Source organism: Strongylocentrotus purpuratus, unplaced genomic scaffold, assembly GCF_000002235.5.
Source record: "Strongylocentrotus purpuratus isolate Spur 01 unplaced genomic scaffold, Spur_5.0 spur5_scaffold_4, whole genome shotgun sequence".
Classification (NCBI taxonomy): domain Eukaryota; kingdom Metazoa; phylum Echinodermata; class Echinoidea; order Camarodonta; family Strongylocentrotidae; genus Strongylocentrotus; species Strongylocentrotus purpuratus.
The window spans coordinates 23,080,920-23,108,167 of record NW_022145610.1 but is presented as its reverse complement, the minus strand read 5'-3'; the positions used below and the strand labels follow the sequence as shown (position 1 = coordinate 23,108,167).

The window sequence follows — 27,248 nt, the reverse complement described above, 5'->3', positions numbered from 1 at the left end:
GACAAAGCCTCTTCTTTCATGAGGCCGCTAAATGCTAATACCAACCAGAAGCAAGACATTCTCGCAATATGTTAAAGGGTGGATAGGCAACCAGTCTGCTTGTATACTTCACCTCTTCTAATCCTAGCAATTTGAACTAAAAATCATCTTCAATGGAACATTTTTGAGAGAAAGCCATTAGATAGTTTTGATGTGTGTAATCCATTTCAAAGAAATACATAAACGCTGAACATTGAGGGGAAAAGTGACAAAATGGAGCTAGCATCCCAATTACTTGAACACCAAGTTCCATACTTGCATATACGTGTCCTGATCTTTAGTAAATGAACAAGGTTTCATTGTTTTTTATAACTTCTTATTTGATTAATCCTCTAATCTAAAATAAATGCATTTGATTGCACATTTTGTATAGTGGATATGTCCTGCTGTTTGATAACTGCAATCAGATAAATCAGGAAAATTTTAATTTCAGGTGCTTAAAACTGCTCTACATGGGGTTTTAATCACTCACGGAGGTATGCATATTGACTTTCCTCCACTGCAATCTTTTGAAATCTGGCAGTGGTGCTCCACATTTTTCCAGACGGACTTTATCCCGATCGATCGATACTCATATTTTCCATGTGCCTAGTCTCATTCTATCGACCAGAGCAGGTGACTGCACCAGTTACCATTTTTAATGCAAAAGTATTTCCCCTCCGCTTCAATTTATTCTCCTTTCGCGACCAAATGGAATGAATTGAGCCTGATCAACCTGTTCTATGATGCAGAGAAGTGCGTTTACTTCTGTGCTTGCATGCTGTCTTGAAAGATTTAAGAAATGGGGATGGAGATTGCGAACAGCGATCAAATTGGGGAGGGTATACGTTGAGTACTTTGATAAACCTGTTGTAGTTATTATTGATCTACCGAGGGAGAGAGGATCGATAATGTGTTTATATGCAGTGCGAGTCAAGAGCAAAGTGTAGAGTCGAAGATCATTCCCACATTTTGCTTTTGCATTCATTTAATTTCTTGATTGTTTTGTGCATTTGGGCAATTTGGCTCCACTTATAGGCAGATGTGTGCACTTTACAAAACTATTAATATTTTTGTAATACTTTTATTATTAATAATGATTATGTTAATATTATCATTGTTTTATGTTGATATTGTCATTATTATTATTATTATTATTGTTGCTATTAATATTATTATAATAATTATTATTATTATCATCATTATTTTCATTATCATTATTATTGTTATCATTATCATCATAATTAGCATTATTGTTATCATCATCATCACCATCATCATCATCATCATCATCATCATCGTTATTTTTATTATTATTATTATTATCATTAATGTTATTATTGTTATCTTCTACAGAACACAGGAACGACTAGCCAGTAAAAATCTCCGCCTCGAGAATTACACATACGGGAATGCTGACATAGCAGACGAAATCTATATGGCCCTGAACTCGTCTAATTTTGAGGGTCTTTCGGTAAGTCGCTATGTTGTTTATTCCATGCGGGTGGGGGGGGGGGGAGAGAATAGAGGTAGGAAGGGTAGTAGTACAAATGTCACATTAAAAAAGGCTATGCTACTCGAGAGAGAGAGAGAGAGAGAGAGAGAGAGAGAAAGAGAGAGAGAGAGTACAGACATTGGAATTAATTTCATATTTCATATCTCGTTCAAGGGAAAATGCTCATTTATGGGACATATTTTTCAGTCACATGAGAAAAATAATGTGTGGCAAAGTTCTAAAAACGTTCTTGAATATTGATTCATAATTCACTATTAAAATTGTTGAATATGCTCTTGAATCAGATCAGATCCCGCCACAGAAAATGATCTTTTTTTTCCCCTAACCCTTATAATCTTATAATCTATACTTTTCTTAAGATATTATCTACTTAAATAAGTCCTATTGTGTGAAGAAAAATGATTCTGCAAACATCCTTGTAACATTTTTATGTTCTCTATTAAATTGTGGATTATATCCTAAGGTTTGTATGCCTTGATAAATTATGTTCTTATTCTTGCAATACGGGCATATCTAACCCGTACCTGGACAATAGGTCTTTCACATCGTTATATTATATCAAGCACACAAGGCCAATAAAATGTTTGAGAAAAAATTAGCGAGAAACGTCCTTGAAACACTCTTGAATATGCTCGTGAATCGTAAATTGGATCCCAAAATAAATAGAATGGTTGAATTATGTACAGTGAATACCCCTGTGTTTGCACATGCCCATAAAATTGATCTATGTAACGTATCATTAACCAGAAGTCCAATAAACGGCGTGAAAACAAATTAGAAAGCAACGTCCTTGAAACATTACTGAATATATTCCTGAATTTATTGATCCGTTTTCACATCACTTAAAATTGTTAAATGTGTGACCTACTCTTTCAATATATTCAAATTAGTAAGCAAAGTCCCTGGAACAGTCTTAAATATGTTCTTAAATTATTGATCAGTTTTCATCACATAAACTGTTGAAAAAATGACCTACTTTTACAAAATATCCAGCTCCAACATTATTTGAAGAAAAAATATCCAGGAAAGTCCTTGAAGTATTCTTAAATGAATAATAAGATTGGTTTCCACATCACTTGAATATCTTGTATGCTCATACTCTTGCAAGTTTTCCAGTTCAAACATTAATTTTGTGAGAAAATTATCCAGGTATATCTTTGAAGGATCCTAAAGTTTGTTCTTGAATTATAGATTACTTTCCCTATCACATCAGAAAGTTTGTTGTTAGCGACCTTGCAATGAAATCCAGCTCACTCTATGGAAGTTTAGGTATATTCCTTTCAGCCACATATACCGCACAATTTGGAATTTAGGAAATGAGGTATGGAAATGTTTCACATGATATTTTGTGAGAAATCTATCCAGGCAAGCATCTCACAATTTCAAAATGTTGGTCTTGAATTATACATTGGTTTGCACAGTTCTTTAACCCTTTGCTTACTGGAACCAAGTGGTTCCTGTGTTTAGTCTATGTGAATGAGAAAATTCAGTTGTCAACGGGTTGCATTTAGAAGTTTGTTACAACAGTACTATGTCTTGTTTACCGTGGGTAACCTCATTAGTAGTAATACTATTCCCCCTGAGGGCCGTACAATCATAATCATTATTACCCTAGTTTACATCCTCTTTCGATGGCTCGATCAGCTCACTCTGAAGCCCACCGCACACCATGCAATCCTTCTGCGATCCAATTTTCGAGGAAATGGCAATAATATTAGAAGCGGATATCCCAACAAACATCGCCTTCCAGATTTAGGTTCCAAATAATGATGAGAATACTAACTACTAGACTTGGAGTGTATTTATCTCTACCAGTCAGAATAACAGCCGAATGAGCTTCAAATGTAGACAGTCGCACTAGCAGTCTGACAACACTTCGACTCTGAGCCGTTTAGATTTTATCCCCTAAGGAAGAATAAGTTTCCTTGAATTAAGATTGTATAAATTGTATGACTATTCAGATCCTCAATCAATAAGATTTAACATTTCTGAATGTTCATATCAAATGTTTTTGTGAATTCTTCCAAAATGGATCATAGTCAGTTTGTGTAGTGTTGTGGTGGGCTTAAAAATATTTCTCTGCTTCATTCTGTTAGCCACAAGTGTACCGTAACATGTGGAGAGAGAAAAAATTGTAGCAAAATCTTTGAAGTATCCTTGAATAATTTCCTGTTGAGAGCCAGAGGGATGCTGCTAATCACGCTACTAGCCTTATGGCTCTTACTAGACAAAATGGACTTGGAAGTTATAGAGTGATTTCCAAATCATATAGATTATAGAAAGTATTACAAAATTGAATTGCATAGTCTTTTGAAACATTATGTTTTAGGCTGTTCTCTTGAATAATTATGTATTAGATCCCACAATATATAGAACTTTCAAATTACCTTGATACTTACTGAACACACTTGTAAATCTATCCATTCATCTTTTTGTTTATTGAAGTGCCGTTGGTTATTATAGGATATTATCCAGCAAATTCCTTGAATATCCTTGGAATATGTTTATTAATTGTAGGCTCTTAAAAATAAGAGGAAATAATGAGGGAATGAAAGTCCTTGAAATGTTTCTGAAAGTATGGTTTCAAATTACAAATCAGATCCCTCGGGTGCATTTAAGATTTTTATAATGATGTTTCTGACTACTCGAATATATTAAACACACATTGATTATGATGTAGACAGTGCGTAGCTCTCGCTGAACCGCAATCATTGAAATATTTGATACTACCCTCGATCGATTTACATCAACACCTCTCGAGCAATATGGCCATTTCAGAATATCGAATGTGACGAGAGTCTGTGGAATTGATGGTTGTTTTAGATTATAATGTAGTCAGATGATGTACATATACATTGCTCTTTCTCTTTCTTTTTCTCTCTCCCCTCTCCTCTCTCTCTCTCTCTCTCTCTCTGTGTCTCTCTCTCTGGCTCTGTCTCTCTCCCTCTCCCTCCTATATATCCCCTATATTTTTCTCTCTCATCCTCCTTCTCTCTTTCACTTTTCTTTTCCTCTCTTACATTTCTACACCTCTTCTATATCTCTTCCCGCCCTCTACCCTTTTACTGTCTGTCTCTCTTTTTGTCTGTCTGTCTGTCTGTCTCTGTCTCTCTCTCTCTCTCTCTCTCTCTCTCTGAATACATCTATGTGTCTCTTTTTCCCTTTTCATTCCATACAACTCTTTTTTTACACTTTGTTTACTTCTTACAGTCTTGGTAATCATATTTTAATGCTCTCTTGACTCAAGAATATTTAAGAAAAGCTGAAATACTAGCCCTTTTTTCGTTGATAAATATACTCCTTTTGTCAGATAAATGCTATTATGATCATTAAGAGACACAAACAGTACTCAGAAGCATTTATCAAGGACTCCATATTCTGAAAATAGGCCTAATTAATGACTTGTAATTATCACAATAAATTATCATGGATCAATGCACGTTTTTGCTAACTATAAAGGAAATAAAACAGATCCTTCCAAATAGTAATTATTTTCCAGAGTGCAAATTATCTCTGTCAGTTTAGTGGATGACAATGAAAGCGTGAAGGCATTGTTGAGAGAAAACAACTGAGAAAAATATCACGTATGTAAGACAGAGATCTTATAAGTTATCTGCTGTGATAACTACATTTCCCTTTCCTTGATATTTAGGAACATGCATGTGTACAAGTAGCTTGAAGCATAAAGTATATATTGTAGGTAAATGAAACAATATACCGTACAATTAGCACAGTAATTGCTCTCATTTTGATTTGAGTAGTTTTTAAAAAATCTTCAAGAGAATGATGCATTGTATGTTAAAGGTAAAGACCAGTAATGGAAACGCCCCAATTTCAAAAAATGAAATGGAAGCTCTCATTACCAATCATGTGAAAGAATATGTTTTGACTAATACATGATGATAAAAAATTTGCCGGGAAACCGCCTATTAATTTATATATTTGGTAAATTTGTTTCTCTCATTTTACTGTGAGAGATATAGGGTAGTCCCATATACATCTTTCTGTGTATAGTGCTTGTAACTTTACGAAGAATGGGCCAAATTTCTTATCATTTTGATGATTCCAGAACCTTGCAGATGCTAGATGCTAGATGATCAACCTTTTCTGATCGATTCCACAACGTTTCTTTCACAATGCAATCGCATGACCATAACTGGTCTTTACCTTTAATGCTTGAAGGTGACTAGTCAGACGGATTACAAAATACATCTTTCAATAATGAAGTTCTTAGGAGAACCAGAACAACTTATATTACCTTCAAAATTATTTGGGAGCTACAAGGCGACGCCCCCTCCCCATACCCTTATATGATATTCTTGCCTGGGGCTCCTACCCTAATATGGTTCAGTAGGTCCTAAGGAAGCCCTGTACCAAAAATGGGATTGTACAACAAATCAATGTTGTAAAATGATTTGGGGGCTCAAAAAAGACGCCCCCGCCCCACACCCTTAAATTGACTTTTTTGCGAGGGTTCCTAGCCTAATATCCCTTAGTAGGTGCTAAGGAAGCTCTGTACCAAAAATGATGATTTTATCCGGCGAGTAACGATAATTGATAAATTTGACGCTAAGCCACCTGACAAAAAAAAAAAAAAAAATCATTGTATATAGCAAAAAAAGCGTATAGACTAGGAAACAACGACATTTTGATGAGGTCAGTTTACATGACAGCTGGCCAATTATTAATGCGTAAACCCGAGAACAGGACCCAGACTCTTTATCAAGTAACGGGTTGCATTTGTACAATGTTTTGTTTAATAAAGTTTCTTTTAAGTAACAGGTTTCGGTATGCAATGTTTGATTATAAGAAGTTACTTTTAACAATGTTCAGACTAACTAAAATTCAATGAATTATCGTATAGCTGTACAAGATTTAGATAGCTATACAACAAATGCTGATGGTCTGAATGAAGGGTGAGTGTAATGATATGGGGACTTGTCTGGCACCGAATACACCCTGGATTTAAAAATTCTTTTTATAGTTGCTGGAGAAGAGAGAAAAGGGAATTAGCAGTTCACAATTGCCGCAGCCAGGGCCGTGGTACAGCATGAAAGCATGCACTCAAATCCAAGGACATATAGGGCTGTATTACATGGTCAATATTGAAAGAAACCCATGGTCATACACATGAGTGTAATACTCCAAATTTGAAGAGCATCGTCGTGTGAGAGACGCGGAACCTTGGAGAGAGAAGGCGGAACGTGGGCGAGGCGAAGGAAGGCGGGGAGGCACGGCCAGACAGACAAACATACAAACAAACATGGTTGTATGTGTGAGAAAGAATTATGAGAAGATGATGGTGAAGAATAAGGAGAAGAAAGAAAAGAAGAAGTAGTAGAAGAGGGAGGAGAAGCAGAAGAAAGAGAAGGTGGAGGAGGAGAAGGAGAAGGAGACAAAGAAGAAGAAAAGAAGATGGAGTAGGAGGAGGAAAATAGGAGACATGAAAAGAAGGGAGAAATAAAGAGAGAGAGACAAAGAAAGGGATACAAGGAAGGGAGACACACATTATTAAAGGCATCGTTTAGCAATGTTAAATCTGAGATGCATGGCCCTATACGTTATCTGTGTCTGTGATAGGGTGTAATATTGAAGCCCTAAAACAATTGGTGCTTCAAAATGATCCTGAAGTGCCTCACAAAAAGTAAATTGTTTGCATGACTGGTTTTACCATGTTCATTTTCCCCAATAGACTGTAATGTTATAAAAACCGTTAGGAAAACTGTTTTTGAAATTTTGATTTCCAATCATAAATATCTTGATAATCAGACAGGCGATCGGCTTGTAAAAGTCATGGGGTTCCTGACTGACTTAAAGGTTTATAATTATGATTGCAGCATGAGCTAAAGCCAGGATTTTGTTTCAGAATCTGAGACAAAGAAAACTGAGAAACAGAGATCGATAAGGAGTGAGAAAAAAAGAGAGACAGACAGACAGCCATAAGGAAGGAGATGTATTTTAACCAGTTGACTACTGGACTCTCCTACTCCTATAGTGTTAGTACATGAACCACCCTCTTCCCATAGTCAAAGGGTTAAGGTGTTTCTCAACATTCAGCTAATGTATAGCATTGTACAGTTACACCTATAGTTCACTCCATCATAGTGACACACTAAAAATTTAAAGTTCAGTTTATATTTCAGACCATCTACCGGTATATTGAATTGAATTGAAATTAATTTAATTTGTTTATTAAAAAACAACATGACACGCAGCTCAAGGCTGATATTGTCTGTCTCACAAAGTAATCAGGTAATTACTTTATAATACAAACATCAAAACACAAAAGTAATATAATAGTGGTAACATGATATGTTAATATATATAAGATTTAGAAATATATATCAAAGGTATGGACAAGTAATTCATCAAAATAATGTATGTAATGTCAATAAGTATTCCATGATAAATTCATCAATTGAGCATGTTCAGGAATATGAGGCTAATTTCACACAAATATCACTTTAGCATCGATTCTAGGAGTCTAACCACGATCTACTCTTCTCCATCTCTTTTATCTCTTTTATCTGTTTTTCAGGGGACAGTAGCGTTTACATCTACAGGAGACAGGCTGGCGTGGACACAGATTGAACAAATGATTGGTAAGTGAATTGATTCAAGCACACTGCCGACAAGTTCTTGAAGCTGATAGATGCTCAGTTAAGGGTAGACTAGAGCTCCTCATAACTCATGTACAATATACGTGTTCTAAATAATGTACACAATAAAATAAAACAAAAGTAGTAGTAGTAGTACAAGTAGTACAAGTAGTAGTAGTAGTGGTAGTAGCAATAGCAGTAGTAGCAGCAATAGTTGTATTAGTAGTATTAGTATTAGTGTTAGCAGCAGCAGCAGTAGTAGTAGTAGTAGTAGTAGTAGTAGTAGTAGTAGTAGTAAAGGTAGTAGAATTAGCAATGGTTGTAGTTGCGTTGTAACAGCATCAGTAGTGGAAGTAGTGGAAGTAGTGGAAGTAGTAGAAGAAGTAGTAGTAGTAGTAGTAGTAGGAGTAGTAGTAGTAATAGTAGTAGTAGTAGTAGTAGTAGTAGTAGAAATTGTAGAACATTTTTAGACAGCAACGATGCAGTGGTTATAATAGTAAAAGATATGTGACATAAGAGCTCCAAATCAGAATCCCTGAAATGTTTCCTATGTATAGATGTATGTATATATAATGAAACCCCAACCTTCATCAAGTAAAAAAAAAGGAATTTATAAAAGTGATGACTTTTATACACTTCCCTGATCGATTATGGAGAAATTTACTACCAGACTGATTGTTCATTTCTCTTTCATTAATATCTTCAAGTCACTTTCATTATTGTTATGAATAACTCGTCTCATTGGGTAAAATAACCTTTTGTTATTAAAGCAAAGATGTGGTGGTTATATTAGTATTGATGTTTGACGTAAGGGCTTGAAGACATATTTCTAAATCAGAATCGCTGAAATGTTTTGTACAAATAATGATACCCCAACCTTCATCAAGTAAAAAGACATTGATAAAAGTGATGATGTTTATATTCCTCCCTAATCAATAATGGGGGAACTCCCTGCCAGACTGATTTGTTTATGTATGTTCCATTAATGTCTTCAAGTCACTTTCATTGTTTTTATGAGCCACTCGGCTTGTTGAGTAAAATAACATTCTTTCATCAGAGGTGAATAATATTGAGACTGGACATTGATGTGCTATGTCTATAATAACAAAGGACTGTTGTAGGCATATTGTCTGTTGACAGATAGAAGGACCTTACTGTATATACTTTAATAGAGAGTGAACGCCCTTCTGGCTCTCTGCAGATGATAAGAAACCATCCAGGCAACTTTTCTTTTAATTCATCACTTTTCTTTTAACTAAAGGTCTGCATTAGATCAAATTAAAAACAACAAAATGGAAATGCCATTTTTTTCCTTCAATGTTATGAAAAAGTCTTTAGAACTGTAGCAAAGAAAAGCAACCTTTACATTTCCAACGTAATATGTATCATAGATTATCTCCAAATAATTTCTTTTTTGAATGTCATGAAAATAATTCATACTTATTTGAAGTAACAATAAATTGATATATTTGTGCTTTGCTTTGATTATGTCATTGAATATTAGGCTGCCATGATTGTTAAAGTTTGGTTTCAAATTGTGTCAACATTTTCTTGAGAATTTCTGCAACTTTGTCTCCATTTTTGCTTGATTTTTGTGAAAGGAGGAGGGGGGGGGGCTTTTCTTGCCAATTTGTATAGTCTTGATCTTATCATATAATCACTTTTCATAACAAGGGCTTTTACAGAATGGCTTCTTTCTAATCAGGCTGTGTCCTAAATTTGGCTTCTTTTTTCTTCTTCTTTTTTCGAGCAAAATAATTTGAAAGTGAAGCTTGGGGGAAAGTATTTAATTTGCGATCTAAGTAGCATGGGACGCAGCTTTAAGCCTCAAACTGCTTTAAAAAGAAATTAGATAAGCATAGTCTGTTAATATTTCCATATGTTACAACATGTAGATAACTAGGGATGGATAGAGCACTGTGTTGTTTAATTAGAGTAATTAATAATTGACAATTAAAATTAATGACAATGATGATAATAATAACAAAGATGATAATGATATAATAATAATAATAATAATAATGATGATGATGATGATGATGATGATGATGATGATGATGAGAATAACAACATTAATAATGATAATAATTTTCAATGTCTTTTCACATCTTTAATATATTTTGAATGGATGAAGGGAAGCAATGAAGGTAAAATACCTTGCCTAAGGACACAAGTGCCGTATCAGGAATCAAACCCATTTATCTTTGCATCTCCAATAAAGTGTCTGAACCACATGACACCACTACTTTTATTTTCCACCCACTTGCGATTCACTTACACTTAAAACGGATCTTATTGTGGTGTGGTGTTTTCTCTTAGGTTGCTTAATAATACAGCGATATGTCTGATGGTTTCATGAAAATTGGGAAATGAGAGTAAACTTGGTAATCAATTCCTGGGAGGAATCTTTTATGTCATTGACATTGAAAGCAGAGCTTGATCGACCAAGGATAAGTGTGATCCATGTCTTCCATTAATGTATTAACTTGTCTGCAATCGTCTTATTAGTATGCAATCTTGTCGGTTTTTATTTTGAAATGAGGACGATAAAGTCAGCGGTTTGTATAAAAACCTGTCAAGATTCAAGAGAAACGATCACTAAAACTGACAGGAGTTTAATGTCATTCTCTGGGCCCCAAGTTATGTCATATAATATATCCAGGAGGAAACTGTATTTATCCCTCTTTTTTCAAACTGATGAAGCCTCAGATAGGGCTTTGTCCGCTTGCTTGAACCCTTGTTTTCCCATTACATGTCATTTCTAGTTTGCCTTGGTATTTTCATAAAATACCTGTAACCTTTTGAAGCAATTATTATCCGACTGGGCTTTTAAAAAGCCACCTGTTCATACCTATTTTTGTGAAGTTTATATTCATATTTGGTGAAATTCTGAATGAAAGAAGTTGATCTTTTGAAAGCAATGTCCAATTTTTGAGCTGACAGCCAAAATGATTTGTTTTCATTTAAACATAAAAATAAGGTTTGTTCCTTAAAAAAGCTTTCGAAAGCCATGAAAGAAAATGATTTCCTCACTTTCCAAGCATTTCAAATAAAATTTAAATGTCAAGTTTATATTATGCTTTGAATTCATCAGGTTTAAAATAGACAATCACTGCTTGCATTCAAAAGAAATCCAGAATAAATTGTTGGTCAGCTATATACTGATCAAGATAACCATAGTCTGTTTTTGGATGTGTGGAAAAAAGGTTATATCTGTCTTGTAGCAAACAAAGAGGGGAATCTTTGTATGCCTCCCGTCAATATTTTGCAGACATGTTTCGAGCTCCTTACCCTGGCATTTAAGATGTTTCAAAGACAACTCTCTGATGTTAGATTTAAACAGAATTATCCAAAAAATTTGTGTGAGAGATGTGCAATGTAAAGAGATGCTTCTTGTTATACAATTCAGTTAAAAGAACAAATTTGCAATTTTACATCATCAATCAGTCAACCCTCTAGTGTGAAATAATCAGGGCTGTTTTGGTATGCACAATTTGCGCACCAAAGTCTGAAATTATCGCGCATAGAGACGCTACGGCAGTGATATTTGCTATAAAGCACTGTAGTAGTATTATTATTAATTTGTGATAAAAAGAAAACAGGATGAGTGATGGTCATCTAGAGAGAGATTATTAGGTCTCAAAGTAGTAGCTATCGGTCAGGTCAGCTCATAATTCACTCAAGAACCATCAGATGATGAAATAGTTTTACAAATTTGACCATTGATATTGTCATAAATTTAATCTGGTCACTGAAAGTATAAAAACAAGGCCATCATTGAAAGTGTGGAATTATGAAACGGGTGAGATGTTTACCAAATTATCAACTGAACATGGATACAAATATTTTCCTGGAATCATAGCATTTGTTGCAGAATTTAACAATCTACACAGTTTTTGTTATGTACGAAAATAAATACTGCATTACTGTAGATCTCAGTTTCTATTTGAGAGGAAATAATTTATTTGTTACTTACTTGCATACATACATTATACAACCAAAGTGTTTATATTATCTAAACCAGAAGAATGTTAAATTGGTTATTCTTTTAAAAGAAAAGGACCTCACAAGTGAAAAAGTGTATGATTGTTCTTCCGTTTATTGAATTACATTTAGAAGAATGATTAATGCCCTTGTATGTTATCAATAAACAACTATTGGTATCTTATGAATACATGCTGGGAAGTCCTATGAAAATTAATATAGAGATGATTTTTTAAATTGCCATGAGCCCATTGACTGATGATATCTTGTATTCCCCATATATAGGTTTGATACAGGAACCACCCAATTCTAGTATGAAATTGGTGAATAGTTTAGAACTGTAAAAAGTTGAATCTAGTGATGAAAGCAAAATTTATTTTGTAATTTATATTTTCTGTGTATCTTTGTTTCTGCAGATGGGCAGTATAGAAAGATTGGTTACTATGACTACGCTAATGACAACCTGACGTGGCTGAATACAAGTGTTTGGCCAGGTAAGAAGACTCTTTCTGTATCCCATTTATCCTTTCCTCTCACCATCTCCATCTCCTTCTTATCTGTCTATCTAACCCTCTTTTTTTCTCTCTGGCAATTCTTACTATCATTTCAATTTCTTTCTCTAACTCTGTCTTTGTTTCTTCTTTTTATGTCTCATTTCTCTTCTATCTCGCATTCTGTCACTATCATTATCACTCCTTTCCCACATTCACTCATTTTCTGTCTCCATCCCTATCTTTCCATCGACTTCTTACGTTCATCAGTATCTCATTCATCCCTAGATAGCTAGCCGTTCACCTTTTCTAATGGGGTCCCTCTCTGTTTTTAAAGCTCATTGTTTCTTTCGCCCTATTTCTTTCCATATCTATCTATCTTCCAATCCACCTATCTAACTATCTCTCTATCTTCCAATCTACCTATCTAACTATCTATCTATCTTCCAATCTACCTATCTAACTATCTATCTATCTTCCAATCCACCTATCTAACTATCTATCTATCTTCTATCTGTCTTTTCTAATGGGTCTCCCTCTCTCTTTTTAAACTCAATATCTTTTTTACCCTTTTTTCCTTTATCTTTATGTATGTAAGTAGGTATTTTTTATTTTTTTGTAAAATAACCATTTCAGGTCTTCTTTATAAACATTTTCACATTTTTAGCATTTGCCTCCATTTCTGGAGGGATATACATGGTTTTCTAATATTTTCTTCTATTTGTAAACGATAAATTAATAGGTAAATAAAAATATGAAGAAGTCTCTTTTTAGTTGTTTCTTTTTAGATTATTTTCCAAAAAAAACTTTTGTAAATAGTAAAAAGTGCATAATTCAAAATAATATCAACATCTTTTTCCTTCTGTGAATTAAAATCAATACCAAACTATGTATGTAGGTATGAATGTACCTGGATGTATGTCTGTCTGTCGATCTATCTATATATCTGTCTATCTATATATCAATCTATCTATCTATCTATCTATCTATTGTTCTGTTTATCCATTCATCCATCTATCTACATATGTTGCTTTACCTCCCTTTCTTCATCTTTGTTTAGTTTTCTCCCAATGAAAAGTTATGTCCCTATGTCTTACACTTTTCTCCATTTCTTCAGGGTGCTTTTCTTCCTCTATATATATATATATATATATATATATATTTTTTTTTGGTTTTTTTTTGGGGGGGCCTTCATTTTTCTTCAACATTATCTCTAACGTATTCTCTGACCCACCCTTCCCTCGATCCCACCTCAAACTTTCTCACCCGCCCACACCCCTGTTTGTCTTGGGTCATCGTTCCATCGAGTATCGTGAAACCTATCCCATGAGCTTGCACTCTAATCACTGTTCCCACTTTGCATCCGCAGTAAGTGGAGCACATGAAATCCGCGGCTCTGAGCGCTGATTAAATTAAGCGCTGGAGCTTGACGTATTTAGATAGAGTATCGGAATGATTTCATGCCTGATTATAGCTGCGATGATGAGTTAGAATCTCTCTGGGTACACTGTGTTCTTTTCTCCATCTTAACCCAATACACCCCAGATAGAATAGACCAATCAATAGGAGATAGCATAGACTGTTCAGTAGGAGAAAGATAGACTATTTAATAAAAGATAGAATGTGCTACGTTGTCTGTGCGTGATAAAAATGAGCAAATAAACTTGCATACAATGACTATAGTTTATGTTTAAAATGCATTTCACAGTTTCTACTGTCCTTTGATTTCATCTACTCCACTTTATCTGCACAACTTCATTTACACTACACATCCCAGTCCACTAATTTTTCCAAATTAATAACCTTATTAGCTATCAAAACTAAGCTGATGAAACTTTATTTACACATTCAAAGAAGGTGTCTGAAAGAAAGAAAAAGTTGATATTTTTAAAATCAATAATAACTAATACAATGTAAGCTGACTGTTAGTATTTCGTTTCTTGAGTAATTTTCTTGTATAAAGATGTTGAGAAAGTGGAACATTTTTGGAAGCCATTTTACTATTTAGGCACTTGAAAATGTAAAGTAAACTCAAAGAGAATTAAAATATGTTGAGATAATAGTAATATTGAACTGATGCAGAGATATTTAGACATCTATCCATGCTCCTGCAATGATTTCGCCAATGGCATAAATGTCACATAACCATCCTAACTCTTTGCATGCCCTTAGCGACAAGTCTCGGCCAAGAATATCAGTTTTGTAATTAATGTAAAAATAGATGTTGTTTTTTTCTCCTGCAGTACAAACGGGTACATACATCATGGAGCTCATTTTCACAGAAGATTTTAAAGCCAATCAACAATGAAACAAAATTAAAGAACCCAAATTCAAATGTTGAGAGTCCTTAAAGCCCATCTGCACTAGTTTGGCATGGAAGGATTAGACCTCCCTTCAAGGTCACTGACAGGTGGTTATCTCATCAAATCAGCTCTCAATTAACATAAGAAAAAGGGCATCATGGGGGACCAACAGGCAACGATTAGGCATTGTTTGCTATGAAGAGGGCTCAAGTAGCTATAAGTATTACAGTGGGGCTTTAAGTCCATATTTGCAATCATGTTGACACTTAAAGGATTAATTGGATGGCCTTGATGAGGTGCTGCAATGACCACCTGCTATGACAGGCAAGCACCTGCGGTGCGACTATGCTGCAATAGGGGTAATTGGGATTCCACACCCATGAAGGTCAATTCAGATATGATTTATTAGACTTCTTTAAGAAGTAGTGCCAACAAATAAAACAAGTTAACTTGCTGACTACTAAAAGATCTAATTCCCATAGGCTTAACACAGAGACCGCCTGGTTCGAGTAAGCAATCGGTTTATAGGGGAAGTGTGTTACACATGTATCATGTAAGTTTAAATTGGTGAGGACGTATAGGAGCTGATGTTACCCACAAATGTTTTTTAAACTCTTCAGATAGAACCTCTAACTGATCAATTACATGTTTTGATATGTGATCAAACCACTTCTCGAGGGAAAGGAGACGTGTGGTCTCTATAGACACTTAAGTAGGCAAAGCTAAATTTGCATTGTCGTTTAGTAGTTTCTGGCTACCCAGCAAAGAGTTGATAGTAATGGCAACTTATTTGCGATATCAATCACAACTATGTTCATAAGAGATGGGGGACTGCAAACTTTCGATTGATTAGACGACTTACGATTGATACGGATCAATCGCAACTCTTTTGTAAGACGGGGTCCAGGAATTCAATCTGCCAAACAACAGCAATTTTATGAATTATGCTGTATTTGAAGTATAACAACCTTCGTGTTATCGATGGAACGGAAATGAAATCCTCATTTGAGTTGTCAGTTATGAAGATTCAAATCAAAGTAGCATGAATATTATTTGATTTAAAAAGTCAAAAGGATTCCCCTGTGAGTTTCACAGTCTTGAATTTAAATTTGGTTTTGTTTCTTGTTTCATTCAGATGTGATAAATTTTGGATTTTAGTGTTACTTTTGACGTAAATGATTTTCCCATGTCGGTTGTTGTATTAAATTTAAAAAATGTGTGCTCTTGTAATTGCGGAAGCTGTTTTTCATACATGGACTTATCGTTCACTTTTAAAAAAATGCAATTAAGTAGCAAAACAACAAAAATCATGCACTAGATACAATGGCATACCTGGGGGGGGGGTGACTCCCACCAGAGTTTTTTTGTCCCCCTTCGATTAGGACAAAAGAATGAGAGGAGAAAAGAATTGGAGAAAAATGTTGAATGATTCCCATCTACCCCTAACTCTACCATCCTTCAATTCAATCAGTCAATCCATCCCTTTCCCAACCCAATCCCAAACCCCCCACTCCCCCCCCCCCACTCCCCCAGGCACCATACTACGCCATTTATCAGAATATTCTTCAAAATATTCTACTTTAGCTGAATCAAACAAGTAACAAATTGTAAACTACCTAGCCATAAAAGATTAAAGAGAGTATTAAAGTCAAACAATTTAATTGGACATTTTCTATTGCTACTGCGTTAGGGCAATTTCCTGCAACATTACAAAAATGTTCCCCCGTGGGGGAATGCTTTCGGTTTTGAGATTACATTCAAGCATGAAAACCCGATGGGAAACATAAACCAGTGACTGTTAGAAATGCAATTACTTCTTCGAGATTCCCAAGTTGCGCACAGATAAAGTTGAGTATTTGCCAAGTGATTCCATTGTGAAATTTCTTGTCTGGAAGCAATTTGGAAAGGTCGATTATGTAATTAAAAAAAAATAAATGTCTCCTTTGAGGTTTTTGAATAATTGAAATTTTGAAAGAATTTTACTTAATCTTACGGGAAATCACAGCAGCTGCAGACACAAATGATTAATTAAAATTTGGTGCAAACTTTACAGCTCTTTCTTGTCATATTTCAAAAAATGTGGGCATTATAAAAGCAAAATTTTTCAGAGGACATATCTTTTATGATATTGGCATACAGAGAATAATATAGCTCACAAAGTATTACTCAAACCTCACCACAACTCAACCTTCTCTTTAAGGTTGAAAGAAAAAGAGTGAAATTAGTTGAAAACTTTTTCGCTATGAAAATCAAACATTTCTTGTGCTAAAAGCCTTGAAGCTTTGCAGTTTGAGAACCATTTTTCCTACTTTAATTCTGTTATTCCAAAAACATTACTCAACACTCATTGCCAAAAGACTGATTTCTGTTTGGAGCCATTAAGGCATTAACCCCAGCACAATGCACTTCTGGCTCTGAACGTGTGATTTCTAAGCTAATGTATTACTTTGTCCCCCCCCCCCCCCCCCCCCGGAGGAATTCAGTTGATAAATACAAAGATGCTTACAATTATAAGGCAGCTCAGAATTTTTTCCCCCTTCTTATTCACCGATGGAAAGTTGAAACTGATTTAGCTAAATCTAATAGACATTACATGGTCTTGAAAATTTTATTCAGCATTATATATTTGGAAGATTTTAATTCACTTGAATCAAAATCATTATAGGTTTCCTGTATTGATGTATTTACCTCTGCTAAATCTTTATGAAAAGGGTATCAAGTGGACAGTTATTGGGAATTTGATTATTGCTAAGATGAACACTGCATGTGGTCCTTTAGAAGCTACTAATAACTTCATATCTTGGTAATATCTACCCAGTTGCAATGAACATCAATTTATTTTAAAGCAACAAAACAAACAAACACAAATAAACATAATTAAACTGGTAGATTGGTAGCATCATAGCAATATCGCCACTTAATACAGTGCAGAAGACGAGTTGCAATGGACTGCTTTTCGCTGTATTCCTTTATCATCTAAATCCAGGTTAATGGAGGTTATATTTAACTGAGCTAATAAGAAATTAGCCCATTTAAATAATGTAATAGGGAATCTGATTTAGCCTAGATTGGCTTATAAAAGGGGCGTGCACAGCTACGAGTAGTGGCTTGAATATACATGTATTTCTGTACATCCATTTATACATCTATCTACATCTACGGATGCTTGTAGATTTTGGTTGGTATTATCTTCTCATCTTGTTGTTTGGATGATTGGTTTACCCACAAACTCTGAATCGTATGATATCATTGCTGCTTGCTAGCTTGCCTGTGTATATTCGTTTGGCCTTGAAAACTGGCTTAAGGGCTTGTCTGATCAATATTTCTTCTCTCACTCGCATAATTTTATCTCTTGATCTGCTTCTGTCTCTCTGTCTTGCTCCCCCTAGCTATGTTTCTCTCTTTCTGTCTTGCCATGCTGTTTCTCTTTTTCATTCTTTTTGTTTGTATTCTCTCAGCCTTTTAAAAATCTCTACACTACTCCCTACATCTCTGTCAATCTCCATCTCTGTGTCTCTGTACCTCTTTCTCTTTGTATCATTAAAAAAAAAAATCCCTTTCTGGTTTATTTACCCTTCTCTTTCTCTCCATTTTCATTCTCAATGCATTCTTTCTACTTAGTTATCTCACCCATTTCCCCCTCACTGTCCCTGTTGCTGTATATCTGTCTGTCTGTTTGTGTTTTGTCTATGTGTTTGTCTGCCTGTCTGTGTCTGTCTTCCTCTCTCTCTCTCTTTGTTTCTCCCGCTCCCCCTCTCTCTCTCTCTCTTTCTCAATGCTCACCACTCTTCCCATTTTCTCTCTTTTCTATATCCATTTTGCTCCTGCCTCTCTCTCTCTCACCCCCTCTCTCTCTGTCTCTGTCTCTCTCTCTCTCTCTCTTTCTCTCTGTATCTCTCTCTCTCTCACCCTCTCTGTCTGTCTCTCTGTCTCTCTCTCTCTCAACGTCTCTCACTTTCTCCTTTCTCTCAATTATGCCTGTCCATCCATGGCGTGTCATTCAATCCTGTTAATGTTGTTCATGCAAATGTTGTCACTGTAACCAAACTTGTATATGTCCTTGGTCGTCCCTAATGCCCTCCACATGCGATAAATCCATCTTATATTAGATTAGTGAAGTTCTGCCTCTCGGAGCTGAATATCCAGCAATATCTTATTTCCAAGGACTGCTGTTCCATAGATTGAATTCATTTCCACCTTTCTGTCTTAGAAATATTATTGACGCTTTCTGGGAATGCCTCATACTCAATTGTGCAAAAGGGGTGCTTTATTTTAATTTGTAGTCATCAGGGTTCTGTTCTCAATAGATGAAGCCATGGGAGTTAAGGAATGAATATTTGATTGATTTGTCTATTGTAATATTGCTCTGATTTTCAAGATCAGCATTGTTATGTCTTTCTTTATTATTTACAATGTCAGAATATGTTTCATATAAGGTATATATTTCATATAAGGTATATGTTTCATATAAAAGTATATGTTTCTTATCAGGTATATGCTTCATATTTATGAGGTATATGTTTCATATAAGGTATATATTTCATATTGATGAGGTATATGTTTCATATAAGGTATATGTTTTATATAAGGTATATGTCCTTGTTACAGTTTCTCCTGCATTCCTTGCAGTAAACAAGTTGATTATCAGGGGTAGATGTGGAGTTAGTTTTAAAATAATTGAATTTGTATTTCATCCACACCCTACGTCTTTGAATATCCACTATTATTGATTTTGTCGTCTGTTTGAAGTTATAGAAGGGCATTAACTCACATACATTAACACACAATTAATGCCCTTTTGGCTCTAAGGTATGGTGTCAAGATGTGCTTCTGTAAGGAGATGTTAGGTTTTGTTTTTGTTTTGCTTTTTATATTTTTACTTTTATATTTTGACTTCAATATTAACATATTATTTCGTGTTTGAATGTGAAATATATGTGAGGTCACCATGTGCACCCATGACTGGATATTTGACTGGAGAAAAGGAAAGAAGGGGATAAGGGAGAGAGAGAGAGAGAGAGAGAGAGAGAGAGGGGGAAGGAAGAGAAATGGGTGGGAGAGGGTGAAGGGAGCAAGAGGAGAAGGGTAGAGGGGGATATTTAGAAGACAGATCAAATAAAAAAAAATAAGTAGAACCAAAGAGAGAGAGAGAGAGAGAGAGAGAGAAGGGAGAGGGGAGAGGGGAGAGATTTAAAAGACAGATAAAATATAGTAAAGTAGAACCAAAACTACAAATGGTGGGTAAAGAGAGAGAGAGAGAGAGAGAGAGAGAGCGAGAGAGAGAGCAAGTGAAAGATAGAGCATGAAAAAGAGAAAGATGAACACTCTTCCAACACAGATGTGTTATAGAAAGTGGATGTCTTGGGAGTTCCTTCATGCGATTTGCAGGGATTTACCGGTGGGATTTAGCACCAGCTCCTGTTTCTTGGAGAGGGAGAAAGAAAGATGATCTGGGAGATTAACAGAGCAGGATCAAAGAGTTATAGGGTTAAATACAAACAGGATCCTTCTCCCCCCCCCCCCTGAGTATCAAAGGGTTATAGGGTTAAATACAAACAGGATCCTTCTCCCCCCCCCCCCCCCTGAGTCACTGACCATGGGTGTGAATCTAGTTTGCACGTACAGACCGTTGTTGGTCTTGATGCATAACAGAGAGTCTAAGCTAGGAGACTATACAGAGACCACAGTCCATAGGTCCTGCACTGGAGCTGCTCCAGCTAGCCCGAGACTGAAAGAGTCAGGCACGGTTCAAGATATTATGGAGTTGTGTTTGATTTGAGTGTCAAATTAAAGTCTGTGCCTTCACTGGCAGTTGTTATCTCATCAAATCAGTTCTCAATTAACTTAAGGAAAGGGGGACCATGGGGGATCAACTGGTACCACTTAGGTATTGTTGGCTTTATAGAGGGCACAAGTAGATACAAGTAGTGTAGTCCCGCTTAAATTTTCAATGGTTATGAACATGCGACTCTTTGGCAGGAATTCAGGAAGGAGGTTTATCTTAAAGGGAAATCCAACTTTGATAACAAACTACTCTAGAGGAATGCAAACAAAACAAAGAAGTAGACTGGTGAAAGTTTTAATGAAATCAGACAAAAACTGAGGAAGTAGTGAATATTTGAAAGTTGTAATCACTATAAGTATGGGCTCTTCAAATTGGCTGAACTAGTAATGCTTCTGTCATTTAGTAGCAAAAACTTTCCCATTTATTCCAACACAAAATAACTAATAGTTCAATTTTTCAAAAATATAACACTCTCTTTAGAGGACCAATAATAATATGGTTTTGAGTCCATAAATATGTCTTGAGGAGTGCCACAAGGGAGAAGGCACTTAGGAGAAAAACAGAAATTAAGGATATTTTTTTACACACGAAACGGGAGTGTTGTCCAGTACAATCTGACATTCTATGAAAAAATTGCCTATTTATAGTGATGTTGATCTCTTATCTCAAACATTCATAACTGTCTTATTATGGGTCCAATTTACTTCAAATTTTACACCATTATTTTTCTGCTTTCATACAAATCAACTTGTTACAAGGGTTGGATTGCCCTTTAAATTAATGTGTCACCCTAAAGTATTTTGTAAGCCAGGGAATTATCTAAAATATAGCGGAGATCTTATAACATTTGCTGAGCTTCCCTCTAATGCAGCTACGTACGTGATGCATTGGGTGATAATAAAGGGGGGTTTATTGCCAATTAGGATGGGAAATAAGTCATTACATGAAGCTTTTATGATCCGGTGTGCAATCTCTACTCAATATTTTTGTACTGTTTTGTCCGTGCAAATTGGCAAATGTGTCGCACGGTCATGTAACGATAGGTGTATAGCTAATGATCACTGAAGGTTCTCTATGGTCAGATGAGGGAGTTGGGAGTACCATAGGTACTTTGGAATAATTTACCATTTAATTTGAGAATCATAACTTCCTAAGAGACCTTTAAATCCAAGCTGAAATCTTATCTTTTACTTGGCACTATCACACTCGTCCAAACTTTCTCGTCCAAACTTTCTCATTCTTTCTATTTTTCTTGTGCGCCTCGGAATAGCATTGTCTAGATAGATGGCGCTATACAAATGCCTATTATTATTATTATTATTATAGGTGGCAATTCTGCCTAAGAATTTAAAGGTATACTGTACTAGAAGAACTACTGCAAAATCCCCCTAGCCCAATCTCATGTCAGCTGTAGCAGTATGGTTCCGTAACTTGCTACTTCCCTAGCTGCGCTGTTGGTTCTCGCATCAAGTCTTCTGTCGGCGAAGTGGGAATTAGTTATTGTTTTACGCACTGTTGGCAAGTTGAACATAAGAAGGAGCTGTGCAATAAACAGTAGGCTAGGGCAGAAGGCTCATTAGTTCAGTATCTCTTTAAACTGGTTTGCTTAGAATAAGAAAGTAAATTCTTTTCAAACTGTAAAGTAGCTTAATGAATTCCTTGAAACCCCAAGAGATATGGGAATGTCTGTGACATTAGGATGATATAACTTTAGAAGTTTTCAGCAATAGCCGGAAAGACTTTATTGCAAGTTGGTATTGGCTGGTCATATTTGTCTTTATAGTTGTCCATCATGCTATGTTCGTGTATGTGACGTATGTTTTCAATCACGCACATTGTGCAAACCTCGAGAAGTGTGCTAATAATGTTACTAGCACATGGATATCTCAATTTTGCGAGACACAAGTGTCCTTGATATTTGTTTAAGTAGAACAACTTAGTGGATAACTGGAGTAAATGATTTCATAAAACACATATTTTGGCTCCTAAAGGCGTTTTGTGTTCTACATTGAAACACACATGTTACAAAGTTGGATGTGAATCCATAATGAATTTATATCCGAAAGAGTAATTAATCCTTGAATGCAGAAGGACTAATATGAACAGATACAGAAGATATCTCTTCAGAGCCAGAGGGGTTTTAACTCTTTGTTAAAGTATATGAGTTAATGCCCTTCTAGCTCCACACAGACATACTATTTAACTCTCTGTCCACTATGAATTTACATCCTTGACTGCCACATTATCATGGAATGTACATGTATTTTACATGCAAATAGTATGTGTGAGAAAAGTTGACTATTGCAACCCCAATGATTGTTCCATAAGTTGATCTAAGCAGATAAAGAGTTTATATAGTCTTGGTGTAGCTTTTTATCACAAATACATAGCTTAAGTTATTTTTTTTTCTTCAATCATAGTACATAACTTTTGGTGCACAACTTAATAAAATCATTTTTGTATAATGCATAAACCTGCTATTCATGAAATTGTTCCTCATTAATACATGTATATTACCATAGATATAATATAAACAATGCCTACCACATTTAAAATTGCTATAGGAACCTGTTGGCTCCTGTATTAAGCATATGAGAATGAGAGGAGTTAGTAGTAAATAGCTTAAATTGTCTCAAATCTTTTATTTGTTTCCTTTTTAATCTTATCCAGAAGCTGGGATTCCTAAAGATGGAGTTGATACCAGTGAGGAGCTAGAGAGGATATCAAGACAGCTCTTCATCCTGGTATCGGTCCTGGCTGGTGTCATCATTTGCTTTGCTCTCTGCTGCATCGGCTTTAACTTGTGCTTCCAGCATACAGGGTGAGAGGGGTGTAAGATACCGGTAGAATGGGTGTGGTGGGGGCAGATCAACTGTCAGGTGGTAGAAGGTTGGGGGTTTCAATATGGGTATTAGCAAAGTGAAAGTGTATATCAATAAGAAGAAGTGGTAATGGGAATTTAACTTATGCTTCCAGCATACAGGATGAGATCGAGGGGGGCGATACCGGTAGAATGGGTGTGGTGGGGGTAGATCAACTGTCAGGTGGTAGAAGGTTGGGGGTTTCAATATGGGTATTAGCAAAGTGAAAGTGTATATCAATAAGAAGAAGTGGTAATGGGAATTTAACTTGTGCTTCCAGCATACAGGATGAGATTGAGGGGCGCGATACCGGTAGAATGGGTGTGGTGGGGGTAGATCAACTGTCAGGTGGTAGAAAGTTGGGGGTTTCAATATGGGTATTAGCAAAGTGAAAGTGTATATCAATAAGAAGAAGTGGTAATGGGAATTTAACTTGTGCTTCCAGCATACAGGATGAGAGGGGTGTGGGATACCGGTATGGGTGAGTTGGGGTGCATCAACTGAAAGGCAATGGGGTTTCAATGTGTGTTAGCAGGTGTTACTATAAACTAGAAACTATAGGGTTCTGTGGGAAAAGAGGTATATATGTTGTAAGTGTATTTTTATTTTAGAGAGGTAATTTGAGACTAGTTAAGGATTAAAAAAAACTTGAAAAGTCACCAATGTTCAATTATATTTGAGTTTTTTGATCAATGATTCATGACCATGGTTTTTCTTCTACCCTCTTCATCCCCATTGGTATTAGTAAGGTGATTTGAGAGTAGTTTTTAATTCTAAAGAAGTGAACAGCCCCCAAATTAGACTAAATATTAATGATTACACCATCACAATTCTTCTTTACCCACCCAACCCATCCCCCCTTTCCCCCTCCCCCCTATCCCCCTCTCAGATACATCCAATGCTCCCAGCCTCATGTGAATAACGTGACGGCCCTGGGGTGCATCGCTGCCCTCATCTGTGTCTTCCTCCTTGGGTTCGATGGTTCTGGGCCGGATGCATCAGAGTCGGAGCTAGACACTCAACAGAAACAGGAAAAATTCTCCAGAATTTGCCATGTAAGTTGTTACAGAGTACGCTGCATGGTGGTAGGGCTGATGTATGTTCATGATTTTAACTCTTTTGATAATGCATGTTGATTAAAGCCAACGGGCATGAGATAGCTCAGTAGCCATTTGGTTAACTCAATACCTAAGGTCACAACTGATTAGGTTTTAGAATATTAAAATATGTATTCATGTGTGTATTGTCAGAGAGTTATTTCTACAATAGATCTACTGTAGATTGTAATATATTTAGCTTTAGGATTTGAGAGTAAAAAGTACTGCATGCGGTTCAAGTAAGAAGTAGTTGGTCCATCACAAAAATTAAGCCTTTTGTAGCCATACCTATAATAATGTTGAAACAAACTAATACTTATTCATAGAAAATTGCAATAAAGAGATGTACCTTAACCCTCTGTATATTTGGCCCAATATAATCCAGGTTATTTCAGGCAAATTAATGAATTTCAACATGGATTGTCTTTTTTAGTGCCTGATAAGGTAGAAGAATGTGGCCAATATATCACCCTTATTTCATTTGACCAATTAAGAATATTTAGAAACCATCAACATTTGTGATGACTAAACGTTCTACATCATACCAAATTAAAACAACTTTTTACAAACTTTTTTGTGAAATCAATATGATTTTTCAGGAATGCAATAAACAATTCCCAATAAAGAGCAGAACTTGGTCAACTGTTAAGAAAATGTAGTGTGGGAATAGAACAACAATGAAAACAAACCACTGAATATAAATGAAAAAATCACAGAAAGTATGTAGGAGTAAAAAGTCGAGTCAATATACGCACCAAGGAAAATGAGTTTGGTCGGAGAAACCAAACAGATGAACATAAGAAAACAAGGCAATATGCTCTCTCATGGAAACAATTTGTGAAGCAGAACAAGAAAATTATTCTTCAATCGAGGAACACAGTTGTGCGTGTAGAGATGCTAGCCTAAGGCTCAATTCATCATCGAATCGAGAGCAGAAAGACACACATGCAGTAAAAGAGGAATACCATCTTATGGTCCATTTGTTGACCTTTTCACTCGAGTCGTGATGTACTTTTAGCGCAGCTCTCTCCCGTGAACGGCTTTAATGATCGTAATTAGATTGAATTTACCTCAAAGGGCAATTCAAGCACAGATATTCTCTTTTCTTATTTTTCTGTTTGAGCCACCTTACGGCTAGATGCTGACCACAGACTCTTCTGTGGGTTGTCTTATCGAAAGAAAGAAAAAGTGTCTGCAAGAATTTGATAAAGTTGGTGGTTAAAGTCCCCAGTTGTTGGGAGAGATGAAAGTTGTTGTAGATTTTATCGTTGAAAATCGCCTGTTTAGTTTGAGGCACTGAAGTGAAAGGTTTCTCACTACTCTTCTATTATTTAACACCTTTTCAGTACTTTTTGGTAGAAAACCATGAAATATGTTGAAGATGTTAAATTACAGGAGAGATATACAATATTTAATATATCATAGTCTCTTTGAATAAGATCTTTGTTGTTCACACCATCCATATAAATCTATACTAACTATAGCATACAGTTGTATTATTAGTGTTGTTAATATTTTAAGTTTGTGAAAAAGTGATGTTTCAATTTATGTTTCTTGAGAATGTGACATATAAAAGCTTACATCTAAAAGTATCCAACAATGGTCCTAATTCAACCGATGAACTTTTTATTCTTGAGTTATGAAAACAAACAAACAAAAAAAAACCCATGAAATTTACAAGGAGTACAAAAAAATTGTTGTTAATTGTAGATGATTTAAATTTGTCTTATCCTTTAAATTGGTGTATATAGTACCTAATTTGTTGTCTCCTTATATTCTGAACATTCTGAATATTATTGTATGTATTCTTATTTAACTACTAGAATTGCACTTGAAGATAATAGTAGCCCTTCAGCATAAAATTCAGCTCAGAACTTCAATTATATACATACATGTTTGTTACAATTTTGGTCTTCTAAAGAATTTTGACAGAGATGACTAAGTGAATTCTACTTCAATATTTTAGATTCTATCAAAAAATCAATACCTGGTGAGAGAAAAACTTGAATTTTAAAATAAAAAAATACCAGGGCTGAAGACTAATCTCTTTAAACTGTTTGTACCAGACATGAAAAACATTTGTAAGGCAGGACTCCATTACAAGCTTGGAGAGGTTAACCGGCGTGTCACAGTTATTCAAAGGATGATACAATTAAAGGATGGACCTTTACGCTAGATAGCCCGGGGTAGAATAAGCAATCATATTTCCACCTTCCCGATTGACGAGATTTAATCTCCTCCAAGCGAAAGCAGGGTTGAAACCTCTGAATGGAAATGCAGTTCAAGCTATGCAGAGGTGCATATCGATTGAACCCTACTTCCGCAATTAAAAAATGGCGATGATTTGAAAACCAATTCAAAATTTAATGCTGTAAACAAAAAGCGGAAGCCTCTGGCAATTTTCAAAATGATAGTACAAACGTTTTCATAATGAAGTGCTGTAAACAAAAAAGAACAGCCCCTTTCATTTTCATCTTTCCAACTCTAGGTACATGTATTTATTCTTTATTAACCCTTTCCATACCATAGATGGCAAAGATTGCATTAAGATTTCAATGTTGTACCCTACATTAGGATGAAAATTGGTAGTGTGG

General features: G+C 35.5%; 1 protein-coding gene across 1 annotated transcript in view; it reads left to right on the top strand.

Moving 5' to 3' along the window:
* LOC576500 (gamma-aminobutyric acid type B receptor subunit 1-like) overlaps positions 1-27,248 on the top strand; it is a 51,642-nt gene that overhangs the window by 10,342 nt on the left and 14,052 nt on the right. Inside the window, exons 3-7 of the mRNA XM_030998093.1 lie at positions 1,375-1,492; positions 8,073-8,136; positions 12,534-12,611; positions 23,367-23,517; positions 24,447-24,612. Of these exons, the coding sequence (XP_030853953.1) occupies positions 1,375-1,492; positions 8,073-8,136; positions 12,534-12,611; positions 23,367-23,517; positions 24,447-24,612 (577 nt within the window). The remainder of the gene's footprint in view (positions 1-1,374; positions 1,493-8,072; positions 8,137-12,533; positions 12,612-23,366; positions 23,518-24,446; positions 24,613-27,248) is intronic.